The 13,356-nt window shown below is 39.5% G+C and overlaps 2 protein-coding genes across 3 annotated transcripts in view; both read left to right on the forward strand.

Moving 5' to 3' along the window:
• Positions 1-7,121, forward strand: part of cmss1 (cms1 ribosomal small subunit homolog) — a 38,344-nt gene extending 31,223 nt beyond the window's left edge. For both annotated transcript variants that reach the window (XM_020651237.3, XM_029280650.2), the window contains exons 2-10: positions 2,659-2,795; positions 3,996-4,067; positions 4,167-4,299; positions 4,392-4,451; positions 4,541-4,643; positions 4,741-4,801; positions 4,891-4,978; positions 5,062-5,150; positions 6,828-7,121. In XM_020651237.3, coding sequence (XP_020506893.1) covers positions 2,659-2,795; positions 3,996-4,067; positions 4,167-4,299; positions 4,392-4,451; positions 4,541-4,643; positions 4,741-4,801; positions 4,891-4,978; positions 5,062-5,150; positions 6,828-6,911 — 827 coding nt within the window. In that variant the 3' untranslated portion in view covers positions 6,912-7,121. The remainder of the gene's footprint in view (positions 1-2,658; positions 2,796-3,995; positions 4,068-4,166; positions 4,300-4,391; positions 4,452-4,540; positions 4,644-4,740; positions 4,802-4,890; positions 4,979-5,061; positions 5,151-6,827) is intronic.
• A 393-nt stretch (positions 7,122-7,514) lies between these two features.
• On the forward strand, positions 7,515-13,353 carry tmem30c (transmembrane protein 30C). The gene is made up of 7 exons (XM_020651222.3): positions 7,515-7,865; positions 8,129-8,245; positions 8,373-8,480; positions 9,553-9,643; positions 9,729-9,875; positions 9,969-10,181; positions 11,488-13,353. Exons 1-7 carry the CDS (start codon positions 7,668-7,670, stop codon positions 11,673-11,675), a joined length of 1,062 nt encoding a protein of 353 aa, XP_020506878.1. The 5' UTR covers positions 7,515-7,667; the 3' UTR covers positions 11,676-13,353.
• Positions 13,354-13,356: the final 3 nt, after the last annotated feature.

Genomic DNA, 13,356 nt, shown 5'->3' on the forward strand with positions numbered 1-13,356 from the left:
GAGAAGGAGATATTTCTGCTGGAGCAGATCAATAGTGGGGTTGGTCTTCAGCAGAGAGATTGTCTGTCTGGACAGATGACTGTAACAAATAAGAACAAATGTCTCCAAGTGATGGATGGAGAAGAGACTGGGTGTGGTTGTGCAATGATAGAAAGAAAAGACAGCTATAGGGAGAAGTCTGTCGGCCTTTCACTCCTGGAGAGGGGTGTGATAAATAAATGATAGTAGATGAATCCATTATGAGAAAGGAAATCAGAGGACAAGGCGGTAAATCTAGCATCAGGTATATGATAGTCGGCTTCAGGCTGTTTTTTATCTCTGTGTTTTTTACTGGACTATCAGAGGCCTGACTGAGAAAAGGGTTGTTTTTCTATGTTCTGCTTCAGGGTTTTGAAGCCCAAGAAATGATGCTGCATGCAAATATCTGCAAAATGGAAAGAGCAGGATCACAGCCTGTTGTTTTAACTCTACAGTGATCATGCATAGTTACCCCCCCCACCCCCCCTCTGCTAGACTTGTTATCATGTCATTTAAACAGCATCAATAAGCTCATTAAGCAGCATTAAGTAGCTTCAGCTCAAACTTAAAGCCATGAAAAAGTGTACAGCTCCTTTTTAACCAGGTGAAACTATATCACTGTATTGAAATGAATATTGAACTCTGCAGTGATTTGTTTTATAGGGATAATGCACGATAATGCACAACACTAGCTTTGATACAGAGCGCCTTAGCAGGAAGCAAAAACAGAAACATTACAAGCGACAGTCAGCAGATCAGATGTACAATGCTCAAGTGAAAAACAGACATGTCAATTTAAAAACTATGACAGTTCTGTGTTTGCAGATGCAACTTTTGCACATAATAAATAATCACATCATGACGTGCAATGTCGAGCATTTTGACTTGAAACACGTCGTACTGACACTTTGAGGTGCTTGATGCAAAACAAAATCTGGTTTGATTTTCTGTATATGTTTTCATACTGAATATATATCACAGAAAGAAAATGAATTGTAATGTCTTTTTTAGTCTCAATATTGTGCAGCTCTAGTACTGGCTCACCTTAGCCTCATGTAGGGGGGGGGGGGGGGGGGCGCTACGTTACTGCACACTTTGTCCAAACGTGTTCACACCTTTATGACGCCTCATAGTCTCCTAAGTCAGACGTCTTTTTGATCGTGATGAGCTCAGATGTAGTGTGTGAAACAGTACATTTTGCTCCTGTTATTTCCATTTCCATCTGTATTAAAAAGGAAATAATTTTCAGAAAAGGTAAAGGGGTAATAATGGATTTGAAGTTTCTAAAAATGTAAATTCTGGTTGGCGTTTTTTGTTCTGGGTTTTGAAAATTTCTACAAAAATCAGAGAATCGAAAAAGACCAAGTACTTTGAGTTTGCTGTTGAATCTTTCATCACAAGAAGTACACTGATTTACACAAGTGTGACGATCTCTTTAATAGATATAATTAGTCACTGAAATGATTGTTGACGTTTCTGACTCAAACTGAAATTTGGAACCTGACAAGGTTTTCCAACTTTGGTTTTGAGATTGCTTAAACACTGAATGATGGAGCATCCAAATACAGTACAATGTCTGTTATTTTAATAATCGATTGAACAGAAAAGTCCAAAGGTTTGAAACAAAACTACATCTACAGGTGGATAGGAGCAGAATTAATCCATCAAAACTTGCAAGCACACTTTTGTTCATTGAGAACAAGAAATTACCCAATTGTTGGTATCTAGGACTTTATTTTTGTTGCCATGGTATTAATACCTGTTTCAGTATTCCTAGCAGTATCATATCAAAGTTTAAAATTCTTGTGTCAAGACAACCCAGCAACTAATCATGCAGAAGTACCTGCTTTGATGCGACTGATGAGGTTTTGGCAAGAAGTGCAGCATGCTTAAAAATGTCAACCGCTCACAGACAGGCTTAAGAAGATTTCCCTGACTTTACAAATCATCGAGTATACAGACATCACTAAACTTCAACTGCAGCACTTACAGATACTTGTGACATGTTTTAAATCTGAGTCCACTTAATAAGGAATAGAGATGATGTCAGCATGTCTGTTCTTTGACTAAAGGTCCACAGGGACGATTACAAAGCAGAAGTACAGGCATTCAAAAAGTACACGTTCAGGAAGGGCACTGCTGTGAAACTCACAGATTTATTACCTGGTTCTATCTGGCATCTGTTTTGAAGTATTTTGAACAAGCATGCATATATGCCAGAGGGTCTGAGCATGACCTCATAGCATGAGATGAGAGGTATGCACGGAGAAGTGGTAGCAACAGAGAGGCTAAATATAACCAGATGCTTGGATCGAGCTTTGCTGCATTGTTGTTATCTCAGGGAAGGTTTGAGTATTTCTGTTTTCTGTTCCGTCCTAAATACTTTAATGTGCTGTTGCCAAATCTGTGCCAAACTATGGAAACAAGAGTCTAACTACACAGGCTCATATCCACAGAGATCGTTTATTTCTACGGTGCCATGGAGGTTAGGCATCTCTGTACATAACACAACCTTAATTGTGCTAACCTCTGAAATGTTTTTCTGAGGTGCCAGCCTTATTTTTTTTTTAACAGTTCCAAGTTTACCACTAAATCCAAAATAATGAGAAATGTCTTTGCTTTTTTTTTGTTTTTTTACAGATGCATCTGAACGGGAGGAGGAGAAACATGAAGAACAACCGTCAGAAAACACAGACGTAAAGACCAAACCACAGAAGAGGAAGAATACAGGAACAGAAAAAACAGTCAAGGCAAAGAAGAAGAAAAAGAATGAACAGGTATTATGTTGAGCCCTTCAGATGTAAAAGCTGTCAATCAGAAGGTTTTTTTAATGCTCAACTTGATTAGACAACTGTTCTGAAAGTGTTTTTACTTTTAGTTTAAAGAGATGTCAGCGAATGTATGCAAATGAATTGCCCCAAATCTGCCTGTCATCATGTCCGTTAGAAGTGAAATTGTCAAATCAAGCAGTTTTGGTCTGTAGGGACTTGGGTTGGGAATCAAAGGGTTCAAGTACTGATGCGGACCAAATCTGGAAGTTGGTCTGGTAGCTGGAGAAGTGCCAGTTCACATCATGAGCACTGCTGAAGGTGCCCTTGAGCAAAGCACTCTTTTTTTTTAGGAGTCTACACTCACACTATGAAGCGTTGACTAACTTTGTTTTAAGAAGAGTGAGTCTCCCCTTTAGGGAGGTTTCCTACTATGATTGCAAACTTTACACATTTTGAACTACTGCTATGGATTTAAGTTTGTTAGCTATTGTTGGCCCCCTACTGGCCTGGGGCCCCAAACAGTTTACCTGCATTTTATGTTGACAAGTAGCACCTCTGAGCTGATGGAGACGGCTCATTGTAAATCCTTCATTTTATTTCTGTTTCCATTCATTTCAAGTCTCTACTTTTGTCATCTGCGGACTTCACCTTCTGATCTGTGAATTTGAAATCATGAAATAGGCCAAAGTAGAAATAAACGATTTATACTGTTGATTAATCCAAACATTACTTTCTTTGGTTCGTTTTTTTTGTTCCATAAATGATCGGAAAATGACGATAATGTTGATCTGTGTTTCTCAGCCCACGATGAAATGACCTTAAACATCATATTTTTTTCCACAATATATTAAGTCCACATAGAGGAGGAAAGTAACCAGAAAATAATCCCATATAGAATGCCTGAACCAGAAACAGTAACTATTTATCATAAAATAAAAACATTGATTATAAATATTGGGAACGTATCTTCTGATTGATAGTTAAATTAATCTCTTCTGGCAGCCTGTTTCTGGTCGATCTGATGGTGAAGGCATTAAAAAAAAGTAAAGAAATGTAAATGTTCTCTAAGATTTGAGTGTTGTATTTATGAAATAATGAACTCTACTTATAACTCAGTTGCATTCTTCATTCACTCAAACGGTTCATGTGTATTAGATGTTGATGATGAGCCTGATTGGTGTATTTTTTGTTTCTTGTTTTTCACAGAAAGAGTTAATTGTCCCTCAGAAGAAAGAGCCCGAGGATGAAAAGGCACCCAAAGTCAAAAGAAAGCGGAAGGTGAGTGTGGGGACACCTGCTGGTGTAAAAGAGGAACTACAGTCACTGGGCTTTATTTGTAAAAATCTAACTTTTACCTGATTGTGTTTTATTTACCAGAAGAAGACAATTACAGATGTCTTGTCCACTTCGGAGCCAAAGCCAGGCTGCCCCGCAGACCTGCAGAACCTGATCACGCAGTATTTCTCCGACAAACGCTCTGTGATCGAGCAGGAGGAGCTCAAACTGCACGGTGAGTCATCTTTCTACCTCTCTCAGCTTTGTCAATATGTGCTGATCTGTTGATTCACCGAGGTCACCGTCCTGCCCTCCATCATCTTCCAGACTCCTGCTTCCTGTCCAGCAATGACTTGACACACAGCCTGTCCTCGTATCTCAAACAAGGTGAGTGATGCTCTCACTGAAAAATCATTTCAGCCGCTTGCTTTTAAACGAGACTAATCACTTTTTTTCTTTCCTTTCTTTGCCTGTAGTTTGTCCCAAGTGGGCGAAGGTTCAGAAACAGCACACAGAGAAGAGCTCTGTGGTTCTGCTCATCGTTTGCAGCTCTGCTCTGCGAACCATCGAGCTCATCAAGTAGGTGAAACACAGAGGTGGTGTGTGTCGATTTTTCCCACAATACAACTTTGTAGTCCTGTTTATACGAGTGCGTTTTGTCTCTTATCATCTCCAGGCAGCTGACAACCTTCAAGGGCGAAGCCAAGGCACTAAAGCTTTTTGCGAAACACATCAAGGTTAGTAGAGATCCCAGTGCCTTTTTAAAATGCATGAAAACTGTGTACAGTGATGAGTTCAAACAGTTCTTCTTTTGTTTTCTGTTCAGGTGGAGGAGCAGATGAAGCTGCTGCAGAAGGGAGTCACACACATTGGAGTAGGGACCCCTGGAAGGATCAGCGCCTTAGTTGAGAAAGGTCGGTGTGAATGTTCTGATCCTGCAGTTTAAGTGTTTGAGGTCTTTTTTCTTTCAATGTAAACTCTTTGTTTTTTCCTCCAGATGGTTTGAACCTGCAGGCCTTAAGATACGTGGTTCTTGACTGGAACTGGAGGGACCAGAAACTGCGGAGGATGGTGGACATTCCTGAGGTGAGCTACTGCCCCCTGCTGGACATGAAACATAATGAGATTTTATGACATGCAGGATGTTTTATAAAATATTTGACGTCTTTAGGACATTAAAATATCACTTCCACACAAATATGCTTTTCCTACTTATTATTCCTTGACTGTGATGTATGATTTCTACTGTTCAGAATGATTTATGACCTGCAATCATGGTCCAACATGCAGCCTGTGCACAGAAACACAAACAGAGAATAGACTTTCAAGTAAAACAGAAGCCATCTTGTGTCCTTTAGTTTAACATCTGACACGATTAAAGCCAATGTATGTGTTACTTTAGTATTAAATGAGGGAGAGGGTCTAGATGTTGTCTGAAAAATTTGTTTTAATGTGAAATGTTCTTATTGTTTTCTGTACCTGAGATAAAACCATTAAACTTGTTTTGTCAACTGGGAGAGATATTACATTTACTGTCATAGAAGAGTTAAGAAACTACAAAACAACTCCACTTAAGAAGCAGGAATCAAAGTATTTTAACGCTTTTGATAATTAATCAGTTATCAAAGTAACTCATAATCAGACGTTCAAATCTGATCAACTAGTGATGGACCGTTTTCGCTGTAGATCAAACAATTTATCAAGACTGTAACTACCAGATTGAATTATGGGTCAAATTGTCAATTATTACAGCATGTGTATTAAAATCTATCGTGATCAGTTCATGTTTATGACTTTGAATATTACAATAAATGTTACACAAAGTTAATATAGTTTAATAGATCCAGAGGTGTCAAGTAACAAAGTACAAATACTTCGCTACCTTACTTAAGTAGAAATTTTCAGTATCTATACTTTACTGAAGTAATTATTTTTCAGCCGACTTTTTACTTCTACTCCTTACTTTTTAAAAATAGCCTCGTTACTCCTATTTAATTTCGGCTTGTTTTTCATTCCGGCTTGTCATCCTTTAAAAAAAACACAAAAAAAAAAAAAATACCTATCCAGATAAATCGTGCCATCCAGTGAATTTGATTGTGGTTGGATGAGAAGTATAAACATATACCATTCCGACACCCTATTGGTTTGTACGCGATCCATCGTACCTGCGCATGACACAAATCACGTCACACTCCAGCAAGGAAATAGCAGACGTATGTAGTCTAGTGCGAAGATGTCCGGGGCAGAGACTCAAGAGAACTCGAGCGAAATGTCCCAAGTTTGTACATTTACATTCCAATAAAAGCTATTGATAACATGCCTCTGAAGTTTGACTTTTTGCACCGTTACGTTCATTGTCAATGGGCATAAATGCGGCTGAAACAGGTGCATCCCAAATTTTTCAACATTAACATTTTAATATAACATTATAGTCATAATGACCTTTAGAAAAATGTTTTTTTGGGGAGGTGGGGTAGTGCACTATAGACCCCTGTGACGCAGCCTAAGCTTTTGTCCTTAATGGCATTTTTAAATTACTTTTATACTTTAAGTAGTTTTGAAACCAGTACTTTTACACTTTGAGTAAAAAGCTTGAGTTGATACTTCAACTACTACAGAAGTCTTTTTAAACCCTAGTATCTACACTTCTACCTGAGTAATGAATGTGAATACTTTTGACACCTCTGAATAGATCACACAAACCAGTGTTAAAGCAGAGTGTCTTACTTCATTCTGAATTATTGTTCATAATGTCCTTTTCAGATCAAACTGGACTTCATGAAGCTGCTGGAGAACGGGATCCTGAGTGGGTGTAAAAAAGAAAAAGTTAAAATTGGACTGTTTTAACTGACAGTGGGAAGTTTGCCGTGCGCTGATACATACAAACCGATGGTCCTCACAACATGTTGCAACATCCTCTTCCTGTTTGTTTTCCCTCTCTGCATTGTTCTTTTGACTATTTTCTAAACTAGTGTTGAGTGTGTGCTGTTGTTTGTTCGCTCTTGAAGCCGCTGTGATGCGCTGTGATGGATTGAATAAACAGGACTCATAATGAAACCAGCATCCTCTTGTTTGTTTAGTCCGACCTCGGGAAGTCCCTCCTACCGAGAAATGTGAGGTCATGAGTTTACTCGCCCAATAGGAAGTCCCATTTATCAAAACATCCTTTTGATAAAGCGTTTTAAAGCAGCGTGAAGGGGTTTTAAAAACCACAAAATCATCTACTCCTGCGGAAAAGAATACATATTTAAAATGTACTTCAGTGTTATTTGAAAGTGAAAATAGTTTTTCTTGTAGAGGTTAAGAAGAGTAAAATATGGTAACAGAAAGCAGAAGAGGTAGTTAAGTAATGGATTGTGGTTAATAAGTAACAGACAACAACAGCCTGCCCCGCTCTGCAAGGCCTGCTGGGAAAATCTCTTGGCAAGCAGTGTTGTGTGTGTGTGTGTGTGTGTGTGTGTGTGTGTGTGTACGTGTGGAGGGAGATATCGCTGTAAAAAAAAAAAAACAGGAAGAGAAGATAGAGCAGCGCGCACTCTGACACCTCTTCAACTCTCCGGCTGTCAAAGTTCTCGGTCTGTCCCCGGCAGAAGGTTCCCTCTCATGGGCAAAGTGAAGGGCAACTCCGGGCCCTTGGCTCAGAGGCCGGATAACTCTGCTTTCAAACAGCAGAGGCTGCCTGCCTGGTCCCCCATGCTAACTGCTAACACTGTGCTGCCGTTCTTCTACTTCATGGCTCTGATATGTATGCTGCTGGGAGTGTGGCTGCTCCTCACAGTGCAGAGCATACAGGAAGTAAAGGTGAGCCTCTTTCTGTGATTCTTCAGTAATTCTTTAAACATATGTGAAATAGATTTAAGTATGCACGTGTGTGTGTGTGTGTGTGTGTGTGAGTGAGGGAGACAGAGTGAGGAAGTCACTGAAGGCCCTTGTGTGCAATAAAAAAAGGGAGTGACAAAGTGAGGAAAGATCCAAGGTTATGTTTAGAGCTAGGTAAACAGGAACAGTCTTTCTTTCCACAGTTTATTCTACTCTTTCATAAAGTTTCTCTATTGTGTTCTCAGCTGGACTACACAGAGGCCGGGACGTGTGATGTATGTTTTGAAAAACGTAAAAATGTGAGCAACGCCGGCCAATCCTGCAGCTGCACTGTGGAGTTCTCTATTGAGAAAGCATTCAAGGTAACGATCTCACAACACAGTATGGAGAATCTGATTGATTTCTCGTCTGTGCTGTAAAGCCGACAGTGAGTCAAGGCTGCAGGAGACTGTTTGCATACCTGACAGTGTGTTGATGATGTCTTCTCAGGGAGATGTCTTCTTCTACTACGGCCTCCGCAACTTCCATCAGAACCTGCGCAGGTACATGGACTCAAGAGATGACGGACAGATGGTTGGCAGGAAGAATAAGTTGAAGGTACATCCTCTATTTTCTACTAATTTATCACAACATTTTTTAAATTAGAGACTGAACAAATAAACCTTTTAGTTCATGATTTTACACAAATGTGACAGTCCAAAGATTCACAGAGGAGTGCTTCCTTTAAAGAACAACGTCAAATATAAAATGTGCTGCATTAGTATACCTTGCCGACTAGTTCTGGTGCGGTCCACAATCTGCTGAGCTGTGATGCTCTGCTAAATTAGCTAAAACAGCACTAAAAGTACCGTATTGACCCGAATATAGGACGACCCTGAATATAAGACGACCCCCCCCCCCCCCCCTCCCGCTTTTCAAGACTCATCTTTTGGAAAAATACTTTCTGAGGACCAAATCTTATTTAAATAATGAAATTCATTTTATTTGAAAATAATAAAACACATTGAAAAAAGCAAATATGTCCGTAGTTTTTAACTTTATGATCGAACTTTTAAACTTTTAAATGTCGGTAGTTTATTTACCGGTAATTAAATAATAAATAAATAAAAAACATCAAATTGTCACATTTATCATCTACAAATTGTCACATACGGTATGCCATAACAAAAAGACAGAAATGTGCCGTATTACCGCTGTGAGTAAAGGTAGTTTAATTTATTGTATTGAAATTATTTTAATCACCCCAAGCACACTCTTTCTGCAAAACAAGCATATTAAATAAGTTTTCCTACTACCATATTAAAAAACAGCTACACAGACAGTGGCATATCTGTGATAGGCCCATATAAGGGCGTAACATTGACTGACTGTTACAGCGGTTGTGGCTCTAGTTTGAACATTTTATTTACATGCTGTAACAAATGCCACATTTCCTAAACACACTGCTCGCTACTCGAAGTCACACTGGTTTGTTGGTTTGTGATGAGGTCAAAGATTCAGGTCAGTGTGTCACTCTCCAACCACCCAACCACCTGCAGCTGTCATAAAAACGTTGTGGAGAAAAACGTTGTGTACATTCTAGTTGAATATGTTACCACTGCTTTTGAAGCTTTTTTACGTTGTTAAAGAATCCACCTCAGTTTGTCTGTTAACCTCGATGTCTGAACAGAATCCCACCACATACTGTCAACCGTTTGACAAAGACAGTGCAGGACGCCCCATTGCCCCCTGTGGTGCTGTGGCCAACAGTATGTTCAATGGTGAGCACCACTCGTTACATCATCCTTAAGTTCCTCTTGTTATATTTCTTATTACTGGCCTCTTAACTCACATCTGTCCCTCCAGACTCCTTCAGTCTGAAATATCATGGCCCCACTGGTGCTTCAGTTCCCGTTCCGTTGTATAGGAAGGGCATCACCTGGTACACGGACAAAAATGTCAAGTACCGCAACCCGAGGACGGAGAACCTGACGCTGGCTCAAGAGTTTGAAGGTAAAAAAAAGGATGAAACCTTGACTGTGTATTCCAACATTTAGTCCTCTTGTGTTTCAGATGTCTTACATCAGATAATCTTTTTTTTTTAAGGTGTAGCAAAGCCTCCGTACTGGAAGAACCCTGTGTACCAGCTCGATGTACTCGACCCGACCAACAACGGCTTCATCAATGACGACCTGATCGTGTGGATGAGAGAGGCAGCCTTCCCCAACTTCAGGAAGCTTTATGGGATTTTATACAGAGCAGACAAGCCCTTTACTAAGGGTCTACCAGTGGGAAACTACAGTATCAAGATATCCTACAGTATCCTTTCATAGCATTGTTTTTCATCTGATCACAAGCGGCTGAAAAATCATGCCAATGCAGAAGATTTGAAAAACTGCAGTTCCTCAAATTGACTGCTCTAAAGGCAAGTCAGTGCCAAGTAAAGCGGCAACCTCCGGTGTTGAAAAATGAAGCCTATGCTGAAGTGTAAATATCTGTAGTTCCCTGAGTGTCCAAAGCTCACGTCTTTATCAGCACACAGTGTTGTAGGGTGGATTTGTTTTGATATCATCTGTTGTGATTTTATGGCAGTTATGCATAATTAGAGTGAAGACTGATCTGACTGTAGCTGTTTGTCAGGAGGCTTTAGGTCTGCCTCAGCTCCACCTTTTCCTGTTTCTAGGAGGACTGAAAGTTTGGTGTAGACAGCAATTCCAATGTGGCCACTTCCATCATTTTGCTTCAGAAATACACAGAAACAGAGAGCTACGTCCATTTTTCATACAGTCTATGGTAAAACCCCATTAATTATCCAACTTGGCAGCAGGATTGAAGATATTTACTGCCTGGTAATTAAACGGTGTGGACTCTACAGCTCATCTTGCTGTTTATGAAAACTGTACCAGGATTTATTTTTATACACCTCCACTGTTTCAAGTTATGCATAATTTAGGGGCGTGGCCTCTTTGAGCGGTGCTGTTTTAGGTTCCTGGTGTCTTCTGCGGATTTTTCCTGAAAATATTGGACAAACATTATCTGGCTTTCTGTGTGATTTATGATACTAAATGAACCTCTAAGGTCTTTGTTCACATGTTATTTTTGTGGGTGAAATCCTGTTTATTGTTTTATTGATGTTAGCACAAACTAGCAGGACGTTTCTGTGCTCACTGTACCTAGCTGGTTAGCTTAGATGTTAGACGTGGAAGCCCTCACATTGGTGTCAGGATTATTGTTGGCTTCTCTCCTCTGAGATTTAGGCAAGCAGTGATGAGAAGACGTGTTTTATTTTTGAATTACCAAAGTACGAGTAGACTCTGATAGAATCTGGTAACTAGCTCTTTTGCTAGTTAATGAATTAGCCGCTTCATAACTAACATGGTGTTGGCCGCATGCTGAACTCAAGGCTTCAAAAAGGCAATAGACAAACAAACGGGTAGCATCAATCTGGATCTGTTGAATATTTATAGTCTATGGGTTACACATGTCCCATTGTGTGTGCGATTGCTGCCTTTGTCTTCTGTTAAAAACTCAAACACGGGCGTATGGACGGAGGCTGTTTTAACTCGTTTCCATTGAGCTCCTCTTTGTGATCGCCTATTTTCGGCCTTGACCTCTACCTCCCCAGACTTCCCCGTGCAGTACTTCCGAGGCAGAAAGGAAGTGATGCTGACCACGCTGACCTGGTTCGGAGGTCAGAACCACTTCCTGCCCATCGCTTACCTCGTAACCAGCAGCCTGAGCTTCCTGTTGGCTGTCGTCCTCACCGTGGTCTGGTGGAAGTTTGGGAAGGACGGGAAGAACATGGAGGAGTAACGGGAAGAACATGGAGGAGTGACGGGTAACAATGTGGTCACGGATGGTGGGAATCTCACGAGCAGCCGTGCCATTCGACCACGTTTCAAAGAGAAAACAATCTGAAATGTCAAGAATGTGATTCTTAATATCAGGGAGGGAGCGATGTGCTGAATCTCAGCACTGCTGTGATTCAGTCGTAAAGATAATTCCAGAACAACATCTGGACTTCGAGTGTGATATTACTTTATACAGCAGTTTATACAAGCAGGAAAAAAGTTATAAAAAGTAAAAATTGACAACAGATTATTTTTAACTTCACCAACTCAACACGTTCAACGGCTGTTGTCTAGCAACCCGAAACATTCTTTTCTACTGCTACTCTGCTTGTATCCATGGTTACCACAGAGCAGCGACTTTGTAGTATGAACCTTTACTTGTATGTGTGTCAAAGGAAATTAATTTGATCATGAAAGCAGTGAAATCAGAGTCTGTTGTGTGATTCTGAGGTTTGAGATTTATGATTAAAGACAAAACAATGTCAGCAAAAAGTATCCTGGCTTAGGAGGAGTGATACATACTGTGAAAAGTCCCTGTCCTAGTCCTAGCCTCTTGTCCAATCAGATCGCTTGATCAGAACTAACTGTTGTATAAATGAAAATGAAGTTTAAGGAGAGTGGCATAAAGAAAGAAATGTTCATTTGTTTGTATTTCACATCTAGAAATGTTCTTCCTCAACTAAATACCTTTATGTGTGATGTCTCTGTGAACGCTGCGTTGTGTTTGAACATGCTTTGAGCCTCGTGTTTTTTTAAATTTCATTTGATGAACCCTCGCATTAATACTTTTATAATTAACATATTTATTTAAAAAAAAATAAAAAAAGGTTTAAGGGAAATTGTATGTTGTAATGTAATCTTTAAAGGTGAATGAAATGTGATTTTGCAGATGTTTTTTAGCTTTTAATTACAGAATATTTGTTTTACAAACACAGCTTCTGTTTCTTTAATGTTGGTAATTTACTATCAAAAATGATGCTTTTTATATGAACATATGTCATGTCTGATTCTCCTGCTGTAGTAACGGCTCTGTGTGACTATACTGTATGGAACATAAGAATAATGAAGATTTTGTTATTGTTTACATGAATGTGCTCTTGTGTAACCTTATTCACCATCTTACTGAAGCATTAAGAGTATGGACAATTGGCTAACTAGCACCTCACACAAAGTACAGCTTCAGCCAGAAGGAGTATTATTATCAGGCATGAGGTTATGAACTCGTGTGTTTGGGCACGTTTAAACTTGGCGACAGGTGCAGATGAAAACCAACAAATCAGTCAAACTACTTGAGATTTGAATAAAAGCCAAAGTGATGGACAGACTTACCAATAGAATAGATTTCAATCCTGTTAGCAGGGCTATAAAAAAAAAAGCTTACCGGTACCTTCTACGTCTATTGACTGCTGTACTTGAAGTGATTGTGCAGCTCTGTATACTCAGCTACATGAGTCAAAACAAAGTTAACTAACAGACCTCAATGTGTTGTACTGTACTGATCATGGCCTATAATGTTTTTTAAGTATGTTAATAGCATTCTTGTTCACATCATAATTGATAACATCCTGTCTTTTTCTACATTATGTGCATCAACATGCTGTTTCTTGAAAACCTGAAAATAAAATAAACGATTATTTCGATTG

This window comes from Labrus bergylta, chromosome 13, assembly GCF_963930695.1.
Source record: "Labrus bergylta chromosome 13, fLabBer1.1, whole genome shotgun sequence".
NCBI lineage: Eukaryota > Metazoa > Chordata > Actinopteri > Labriformes > Labridae > Labrus > Labrus bergylta.

Bases quoted from the DNA above. Each gene is read 5' to 3' on its own strand.
- tmem30c (XM_020651222.3), top strand. From the start codon at position 7,668: ATGGGCAAAGTGAAGGGCAACTCCGGGCCCTTGGCTCAGAGGCCGGAT. The intron at 8,246-8,372 runs GTAACGATCTCA...ATGTCTTCTCAG, and splicing joins CTATTGAGAAAGCATTCAAG to GGAGATGTCTTCTTCTACTA. The intron at 8,481-9,552 runs GTACATCCTCTA...ATGTCTGAACAG, and splicing joins GCAGGAAGAATAAGTTGAAG to AATCCCACCACATACTGTCA.